Source organism: Octopus bimaculoides, chromosome 3 (genome assembly GCF_001194135.2).
Source record: "Octopus bimaculoides isolate UCB-OBI-ISO-001 chromosome 3, ASM119413v2, whole genome shotgun sequence".
Taxonomy (NCBI): Eukaryota; Metazoa; Mollusca; class Cephalopoda; order Octopoda; family Octopodidae; genus Octopus; species Octopus bimaculoides.
This window is the reverse complement of record NC_068983.1, coordinates 72,276,744-72,287,738: the sequence shown is the minus strand read 5'-3', so window position 1 is coordinate 72,287,738 and position 10,995 is coordinate 72,276,744. Positions and strand designations below refer to the sequence as shown.

The following is a 10,995-nucleotide window of genomic DNA, read 5'->3' as shown; positions in this document are numbered from 1 at the left end:
CACCAGGCTCCAATCTGATTTGGCAGAGTTTCTACAGCTGGATGCCCTTCCTAACGCCAACCACTCCGAGAGTGTAGTGGATGCTTTTACGTGCCACCTGCACGAAGGCCCGTCAGGCGGTACTGGCAACGGTCACGCTCAAAATGGTGTTTTTTATGTGCCACCTGCACAGGGGCCAGTCACTCAAATGTTTTTTCACGTGCCACCGGCAAAAGTGCCAGTAAGGCGACACTGGTAATGATTTACATATACATATATATACACACACAAACACACACATACACATTAATATTTGGAAAATCAAGGCGGTGAACTGGCAGAATCATTAGCATGCTGGGCAAAATGCCTAGGTTGACTTTGCCTTTCATTCTTTTGAGGTTGATAAAATAAGTACCAGTTGAGCACTGAAATGGATGTTATTGACTTACCCACTACCCCAAAATTGCTGGCCTTGTACCAAAATTTGAAATTAGTATGTGAAAAACTAACAACAAATCTACTGATGAGAATCAAATCCCTTGTTTCATTCTTTTCAATCAAATGTAATATTTACATCATAGGATTGTTGGTGGCTTTTCTAATCTTAAATAATGAACTCTTGCTTTCATGTTGGCCTCACACGTGTTACCTGGAATTTATCAGCAATTTATGCAGATTTATGTTTCTAATATGGCAAGTTATCTTGGCTTGATTTTACATATCAATTTATCAAATTAGCTATGAATAAATTGCTGGCCTCATGAAGCAGGTGAAACAATTCTAATTTTCTCATTCTTACAGCCAGTTCATTTATTAATGCTACAGAAAGCTTTCCTTATAATTTCCTTATGATTTTTTGTTATAATTAATAAAGCACCATTAAACACTATCAGAATGGAGTCTCAATCTTACATTTATTATTTGAGCTTATTTTTGGTGGTGTTTAGCACCATGTTAGCCCTTATCAATGGTGACCAAACATTGACCTTCCTACCTTATTGTCAAATGTAACATATCTAAGACTAGATTATTGAATGTGTCCTTCTTTATTTCAGAATACAGCATGTCATTTGAGGGAGTTTAGGCTGCTATTTCTAGCAGACTGTGCATGTTATTGATGGTTTTCAACCCAGGTCACTTCTGATCTGGCTGGATCACAAGTGTTTCAGCTGTATTTGCTATCTTTTTAGGAGTGTGTTGGAATACATTATCTAGTGTGTCCTTTCTTTAAGATGGTTGGATGTTACATGAGGGAGATTTGGTTGCTGTTTTTAGCAAGTCAAGTGACCACATAGAGGCTCCTTCATTGGCTTTTAACTAAATCTTTTAGTTGTTGCTGCTGGTGTTAATTCACTCAACACTGATCAAGCATATTTATAAATAAAGGCATTGAAATCATGACAATTCTATTTATTTGTATATTAAGGACTACATTGTCCAGTCTTTACTTTTTTGCAGGGTGTAATTTGAGAGAAATTTGGCTGTTGTTTGCTCATGAATCTTTTATTGTTGAAGTAGAATTATAATACTAAAATCATATTCTACTAAGTTGGTCAGAACTTAAGCATAGGGCTGGTACCTTATAAACCTTTAAAAATTTATGCAAACATTATTAGGAGATGGACTTCTATTGGGTTTTTATTGCTAAGTATTCTAGTTATTCAATCAGCTGAACTACCTACTATCGAATTTATAGTGAAAGTGATCTTACTATTGTATGGCCACTGAACATAATCCTCAAGCTGACTTGAAGCTGTCATAGAAGACACATTTTTCAAGATACTACACAGTCCTGTTGAGATTGGAATCTTATTATTGTAAAACAAACTCGTTAACTATTCAGTCATCCTTGTATTCTTGAAATACATACAATGTTTAAAACAGCTCCCAAAATATATGATAGAGACAGATTGGTGTTTCTTTACAGTCCTGAAATTGAGTGTAATGTTCGCCTTATTTTTGCCTTATTCTCATTACTAGATAATGGTTGTTATAGTTCTGTTCAAACAGACCTATAATTAAAAGCATATAAGATATGGTCCATCTTTGTTTCAGATATAGTGTATCTAAGACTGTATTATAATGTGAGTCCCTTCCTTTTTTTTCTTTAAGATGATTGGGTGTAATTTGAGAGAATGTCATGGATGCTATTTATTTCAGGTTAAGCTATCATATTGAAAAATTGTTTCACTGTTGTTTCAGTACCCAGATGCTGTTCACCATGCCTGCACTATAGTTACAGCAGTGTAGACACATAGGACAACTGATGAACTGCTAAATGATGGTTTATCAAATAGATAAATTAAAGAAATTAGGTTGTTCGAATTGATATAAGTTCAAACTGTATTTTAGATTTACCTTTCTTCAATTACAATTTTAAGGGAAAAAATTCCATTATGTTTTTTTTGCACCAAAATGAAACCATTTGTCAAATAGTGTCTGTTATGGAGAATACAATCAATCAAACCTTGTGGTCAAGGATATAAGATTTGTCTTTTGCTAATTTCATCTTGAAATATCTTGAAATCATGTATACTTGTGGAAGTTAAAAAAAACTTGAATTTCTATTCAAACTCTATTTTACTAACAGATGCATTAATCAGATATCAGCTTTAGTTATGCATCCTCCACCCAAACCATTTTAGTTTCCTGTTTTGGATAATTACAATTATAACTAACTCATATAGATTTCTTACAAACCATAAAACAGTTTCAATTATGATATATAATTTGTACTATCAGATTCCACATTGTAATTGATTTACTAAAGTATCTTGCTTTTGACTTGAGATGCACAAAGCCATGTTGATGGTTCTTTATCAGCCTGACTGCAAGTTTATTGTCTTAAATTTCAATTGTGTGTTTATATTGATATCAATTTATCTTGTTCTCACTTAACATGTTTGTTTTAATTAATAAATTAATTTATTTATTTCAGGTCACTGACTTTGCATGGTCACATGATGGCCGTATGGCACTTATATGCTACTGGGATGGTTTTGTACTTGTGGGATCTGTTGCTGGGCAACGATATTGGTCATCCATGCTGAATTTGGACAATGCCTCTATAACTTGTGGTGTTTGGTCACCTGATGATCAAAAGGTAAAAAAAAAATTTTTAATTACAAATTGTTAAATTGTCATTCTAATACACTGGATACAATTTTGAATTTACAAATAATATTTTTCATTTTTCAGCTAGAATTACTTTAATAAGATGTAGTGGGGGCATCAATAAGTCCTGTAACCTTTACATGACCACCACTGCATACTTCCCATTTCTGTAGTCTATCTAGAACAAACTAATCTAACTATATCAATAAGAGATACTTAATTCATTACTGCAAGTTAACAGCATTAAGTTGAGTATACAGTGCTCCTGCTGCTTATAGAGACTAGCTGCATCAGCTGGATGAGTCACTAAGAACTAAGTGTTTAGGCTGTCAATACATCAAAGTGCAGGTGATAGGTTATGATTCACCAACTGTTAGCTGGTTGTTTTGACATCTACTCTTCCATACTTGCAATAGGTCAGATAAGATTTCATTGAAGCAGAATTTTCTACAGCTCAATGTCTGTCTGATAACAATGCTCATCTGTTTCTAAGCAAGGCAATTTTCTAGCCTATTGAAAATCAAATAACCTGGACATACTTTTACTGAAGACTGCAAACAAACAACACTGTGTAGGTTCTGGCTGGCTGCATGTATTATAAATAAAGCAAACTCATGAATGTTCAGCCATATCTTATTGATAGAAAACTGTGCATATGAAAACACAGATTATCACAGATTCATTGGTCATCAAAATTGTAAGCAGATTTACTGTGTTGGCTTAGACATTAACTATCTGGAAGAGAAAATGCAGATAGAATAACTGCTGACCTGTCTTGCTCGAAGACCAGCTGTGGTCTGCTGTGATTTAAGTGCCAAACTATTTAACTAGGGTAAAAGGGTGTGAATATTTGAGGAGCCATCCACACCACAGCTTCATTGTGATTAGTTGATTTTTAGATCAATCTTGTGAAACTGTAATGGCATACTCATGATTGCAAACGGGTAATTTCATGTTGGGGTTTGAATCCGCACACTTTCATAAGCAAGCAACACAAATGACATTCTTTGTATGATTGGCAAGGATTTTCTTTACAATCTGCTCCAACATACTTTTATGTGAGCCATGTAGACATTGTATACACCAAAATAACGACGACGACGACGATTTGGCATAACAGTCTTTTTCCAGTTTCCATCTGCCAATTTCACTCACAGTGTATTTCTCAACCTGCAGCTTAAAATAGAAGACAATAGCCAACTGCATTCGTGCTGTGGCATTGAACCCCTAACTGTAGAGTTCAGAACCAAACTTTTTAACCTCACAGGCATATCTGCATCTACATATTGGACAAAAAACTCCAGATGATCACAGCTATAAGACCTTTCATTATAGGTCTGACCTGGAGCTTAAACAGTTAAGGAGTGTAGTTTTCAAGATAATATGTCTCATTTAGATTAAATTTCGACAAATCAATATTTTTGCCAAGTTAATCATATCCAATCTAATTTCTGAAAGCTAAAATAAGATATTACAAAGTAATGCAATCTTATTTCTAAATGATTGATTAACTTTCTGTCATAATTTGTCTTTATTTATTTTATGTCAGACTTGGTGGACAATAACAGCTTTAAATAAACGTTTCTAACAGGTTTCTCACTGGTGCACTGTGTTTCTGATGGTGAGGGTGACGTGGAAATGTCTGTAGCTCTGTGCAGAGCAAATATTATAAAGAACCTTGTTCCAGGAGCCTCAATTTTCCACTCAACTTTTGCTTATACATTGGTGAAAGACAAATGCACATGCATACCTTTGTATTAAGTGCTAATAGAACACACCCCACCCACACAATCACAATTATTTGATGTGCTTTTATAACCATTTACCTAAGCCCAGATAATTTATCTAGAATTCTACATGTTCTCTTATATCTGAAAAAAGTATTTGTGATGCTGTATATGTGATCATATAATGCAGGTGTGCAGGCTATAATAACCATAGAGTTTATGTAATGATTATGTAACAGGTGTAATTAACATAATTATTTCATCTTTGACAGTTTCAGTGGTACTCATTAATTTTGTTCCATCAAAATGGACACAAAATTATGAAATAATCAAATTAATCACTCTTTGTTTTTCTGTTTATGTATTTGTTTTGCAAGATTCCTGATGTGAAATCATGTGTTGAAACAGTTATTGTTATATTTCAGGATGGTCATTTTTTTTTTTTTTTTTTACAAATAAGCATATGTGCTATATATTCATTCTTCATTTCAGATTTATTTTATCATTGTCCTTATTTTATGTCCTTTGTCTGGAAACCTTTCGTCATATGTTCTGTGACCACTTCAGCAATACCCCACCCCACATGTCTCCTCCTGTTCTGTTTAGTCCATTCTGTCTTTTTGTGGTGAAGAGATCACAGGATGTGTGAGGAAAGATTTCCAGAAAAAGGTCATAAAATAAGCACAATAACAAAATATAATTGAAGTGAAGAATGAATAAATAGTGTGTGTGTGTTTATTTGGCAAAAAGAAAAGAGAAAGGAAAAAAAAAATGACCATCTGTCTCCTTACTTTTGACTTGATGTGATAATTGTACATGAATGTCACTATCATGCAAGTCCAGTCCTTCCTTTCCAATCTTCTATGAAAACATGTTTAGCCATGGGGAACATTACCTTTGTTGGAAACATGTGAAGGTAGGTGACAGGAAGAGTATCTGGCTGTAGAAAAATTCACCTCAACAAATTCCAAAATTCCAAAGTGGACTTTGAATGACAATGATAATGAATAAACAGCAGAATTGGTTGGTCATCAGTCCAAATACTCCTTCTCTTCTTCTTCCTCCTTTTTCTCCCTTCCTCTCCCTCCTCGTCTCTTTCCTCCTTTGCCATTGTGTTTCTCTTCTTCATGTTGTTGTTGTTTTCCTCCTTCTTCTTCTCTTCCTCCTCCTAATAATAAGAGCAGATATATCTGCATATTTTTTACAATAATGAATAATGAACAGTATCTGATAAAAGTCTCTGATATGCTTAACAAATCTAAGTCTACCTCTTATAATTTTGACTATGGTTACAAGAGTTTTACACTTAACCAGCTTTGGTACTTAAAATTCATAAACTATTACATACATATAGTCAAAGGTGATTCTTGCAATTACTAAAAAAAAAAATGTGTAAATGCACAATGCTCCTATTGCAAATACAAGCAAAATTCAATTAAAAAGAAAAAATTATTCAAGGAAAATGAATAGTGCAAACTTGGTGTGTAATCTATTGTAAGTCTGGCTGGCCATTAGGAAGTGATAATTAGATAAATAATTAATCTGAAACAAAATTAATAAAAGAATTTAGTAAAGTAATGATAACTAATCTAAAATATAACTAAATGAAACATAATTAAAAAGAAAGAAAGTGAATTTGATTTTAGTATGTTGGTTCTTAATCTGAATATGTAATTTGAGATTTTTTGTTCTTTTGTATGTGTTTATTGTTCCTTTAAGTAATGTTCTTAATTCTGTATTTCTGATTTTGCTTGATACATAAGAACCATTGTATGTCAACAAATTGTCCCATCAGTGTAACATCTTCCCTGAGTAATGTGGATCTATCTATCTTTTATTCACTTATTTGTTTGTTCTGCACTGCAATTTGTGGACAATAAGCACACAAATATGTATGTACACACAGAAACATATGCACATGCAGATGCAAGCACGTGCAGAGAGAGAGAGAGAGAGAGAGAGAGAGAGAGAGAGAGAGAGAGAGAGAGAGATTCAAGCTTACATACACACAGATGCACACACATGTACACAGATACAAATACACACGGAGGTTGCAAGTGTACACATACACACACAAACAAAGATGCAAACACACACTTTGACTTACAGATAAAAATACACACACATACACACACTCATTAGGGTGCCAAATTGGCAGGGTCATTAGAGTAAATCCTGTTCTTTGTCAGTTAGAAAAATAAACTGTTAGGTATGGAAAGTCCTTAAGGATGCCCTTCAGTATTTCAGCTGATTGCTCTAAATAACAACATACTAGCTGGCTGGATAGAATGAGAGGACTTTCAAGTCTTATGCTCTTAGGAAACAGATATGTATATATGAGTGTGTGAGTATTGTATGTGTGTTGTTTGTTTGTTTATGTTTGTGTGTGTATGCATATGTGAGTATGTGTGTGTGTATATATATATATATATATATATATATATATATATATATATACGTACATACATATATATATAATTAATAGTGACAGAAGCAATATCAATACTGAAAGATTATATTTATCCCCACTCAAAAGTGGATATTGTGTTAGAACACAAATTACTGCATTATTTAACATGAAAGAACCTCTCTTATGGAAAATAATGCCTTGCTTGGAAACATGTAAAGGTTGGCAACAGGAAGGGCAAAAAAAATCTGCCTCAATAGATTCTGACTGACCCATGCAAGCATGGAAAGTGGACGTTAAAACGGTGATCATTATGATCATCATGAAACAGCAAAACTAGTCATCATCACCATTAGCAGCAGCAGAAGCAACATCAGCTGTAGTGACATCAGCTGTTGCAGTATCAGCTGTATTTTATACTCATACTTTCAAATATCTTGTTGAGTCCTATCCCTACTTATCTTCCCCTTGAATTTAATTTTCTTGATTGTTTTTACATACTTTTCATGGCTTTATGACAAAATAAAAAAAATTTGTCAGTATTATTATTAGTTTTATTTATTTGTCATGGGGACATCATCAAATACAGTGGATATTATAAAGACAGATTACATAAGGTATGGAGTTTTTACATATAATGAGAAGAAGGGAAAAAATCATCATCATCATCATTATTATTACTGGTGCTTGTAGCATCGGTGATGACAGCAAAACAGAGGCAATAATAAATTATTTATATTGTTAGTACAACAACAACAATTATGATGCTGTAAAGGCATAAATACACTAGCAGTGGTTGTTGTTGCCTTCTCACTATTTAAGCTGAGATTATGTGTGTGTGAGTGTAAATGCTTTTGTGTGTGTTTCTGTATGTATGCATTATGTATATTTTTGTATGTATTCAAGACAAGGATCTATAGTGAAATATACTAGTAGTAAGAAAACCCTGCCTTCTTCAAAACAAACAGCCTAGTTGTAAACTATGATACTGGCTGCTTACAATGTAGCTATTAGCCTATGTTATTCAGTATCTACTGTCTTACTTAATACAGCATTCTGCTGCATGATAATAGCACATTTAAATCAAGTTCTTGTGCCCATTGACTCAGTTCCTTTATTGATTTAATTCTGCTGCCGCTGCTGTCTGAATCACCTGATGATGGTCATATTTAAGAGAACTATCCCTAAATAAAGCAATGTGTCAACATCAGGCCAGATATATAAAACTAGATTGCTTTCTGAGCAAACTTTGAAAATAACCAATTGGAATTGGTTGCTTTTGGCAAAAATGACTTCTACATTTTATTGAACAAGATAATAAATAAATAAATAAATAAATAAATAGTAATAATAATAATAATAATAGAAAAACTAGAGCTTCAACATGGCTATGTGGTTAAGACGTTTGCTTTGTATCTGTTTTGTTCTGGGTTTGTATCAACTGCTTCTACTATGGTTAAGCAGTAATTTGTGAGTGAAATTTGGAGGACAGAAATTGTGAAGAAACCTGTCACATATTTATTTGTATGTGCACGTGTGTATGTTAGTGTACATTTACACCAGTCTAAAATCTAGTATTGTTTGAATTGAATCCATTTGCTTCTTGTAATATAGTGGCTCAACACACACACACACACACACACACACACACACACACACACACACACACACACACACACACACACACACACACACACACACACACACACACACACACACACACATACGCGCGCACACACACACACACACACACACATGAGAATATAAACAATAGTGCAGAATTAAATGATACAGATGATACTTGTTAATTCATTGCTTGAAATCACTGTTGGCCATAAACAAAAGAGAGTCAATTTTGTTCTAAATAGAGGTTGCATAATAAAAGTGGTGACTACTTAACTTTGTTACATAGCATAATTCGGCTTATTAAGGTCCTGTTTCCAACCTTCTCTCTATCTTCTCTCTTAGCTGGTAGACTTGCTAAATTTATAAACTTTAGTTCTAACAATGATAGCAAATAATTTATTATTGTCGAATAGCTCTGGACAGGTTTGCTTAATGAGATCAGCTGCACAGAGTTAGCCAGTTTCACATTCAATAACAACTTCATGTCCTGCATCCTGGTTAAGGAGATATTACACATGGAGAATTTGATTACGATTACATCCATAGCACTTCTGCATTTACTGTGAACATGAATAATTAAACATTTTGTCCTTAATTTGAATATTGTAGGATGTTGATTGTGCTACACTGGAGACCCCACATGAAGCTCTTTACTCACCCATAAACATAAGATATTTCTCATGATCGCAATATATAAAACTCATAATAACATTCAATATAATTAATATACTTCTGAACTAATGAAGGACCATTTCCGTGGTCGCATAATTTATTAGGAGTAGCAGCTAAATATTCCTCAAGCCATATCCTACATTGTTAAGAGAGAGAGAGAGAGAGAGAGAGAGAGATGACACATTGGATAATGTAGTCTTGGATCATACATAGATTGAAAGAAGACTTAAATGCTGTTGGTTATATGTTTGCATAATCAGAGCTGGGACTAATGCAGCAACAACTACATTAATGTATTTGTATCATAGATGCTTAATTAATTTTCATAGTTTTGCTACGTTTACTAAAATAATTGTCAGTTTGGATTGTTCAGAAGTGAATAAATTTCTGAGATATAATTTGCACAGAAGTATAGATGTGTGAGTATGTATGCATGGAGAGTTATCTTAGATGTACCTTTTACACCGAGTTGACCTGGTCATCTTCCCAATATCAAGAGCTTCAGGCAGAGCCATCTTCTTGCTCTAAAACAATCTTTGATCAGTTGACTGTTAATAAAATTCTTCAATCCACCTTTAACTTGCCAAATTGGTAAGGTAATGGAGCTAAGATCATCAAAAGTTAAATGCCTCAGTTACAGAACATGTAGTGTCAATAAAACACACATGCGTGTGAGTGTGCACACACACACTTCCTGTGGCACTTACTCTTGGAGGGGATAAGGTCTGGTTTGTAACTAATTCTATCCTTGAAACTGCTGGTGGGCAGAACCTCATTGTAGAATGGGGCAGCAGCATCAAAAATCTCTTTACTTGAAGATAAGCTGGAGATTCTTCTGGTGACATCCTTCACCAGGTTCTTGAAAACTATAGCCAGGTGACAGGAACCTGGGTTAATGTTTGATAGCTTCTTGTTTGGTTTTCTAAAGGGTCTGTAGGCATCAGACTCCAAGTCCAGAGTCACATCAAGGAAATCCATTGTTTTCAGGTCAGTTCTATTGTGAACTTCAGTCCAAGGGAGTTTATGGTGCTGGTGAGTTTATTTAAGCTTATTTAGCATGTGACCATTTGCTCCTCTTGATTTTGCCAATGCATCATCCTTATAGAGGCCAAAGGTTGGGGAAGGGAACTTCTTCGTGAGTACATCTAGGATGAAGAAACCAATGAGGTTACACATGTCAGCGCTGCCAAAGGCACCCATTTCCACATTGAAGGAGCCTTCAGCGTTAGTTTGTTTGACCTATGCTGACCCCTTACTGAAGAGTTAGGTTCTTCTGGTGTGTATGATAATGTGTATGTTCTTGTCACTGACCTCAGTGTAGGTCCTAGTAAAGGCCAGTGTCTTAGCAGGGTTACATAATTGGATTGTTATCTAAAACTCCATTGAATACCTAACGGGAAACTGACTGGTAAGACTGGCTGTAATGGATATAAAATACTGTACACTTTGTATATATATATATATATATAT

At 34.3% G+C, this 10,995-nt stretch overlaps 1 protein-coding gene across 5 annotated transcripts in view; it reads left to right on the top strand.

Annotated features, from left to right (window-relative positions):
* LOC106875473 (tubby-related protein 4) overlaps positions 1-10,995 on the top strand; it is a 682,417-nt gene that overhangs the window by 338,522 nt on the left and 332,900 nt on the right. For all 5 annotated transcript variants that reach the window (XM_052966219.1, XM_014923631.2, XM_014923630.2 and 2 more), the window contains exon 3: positions 2,918-3,082. In XM_052966219.1, the coding sequence (XP_052822179.1) occupies positions 2,951-3,082 (132 nt within the window). In that variant the 5' untranslated portion in view covers positions 2,918-2,950. The remainder of the gene's footprint in view (positions 1-2,917; positions 3,083-10,995) is intronic.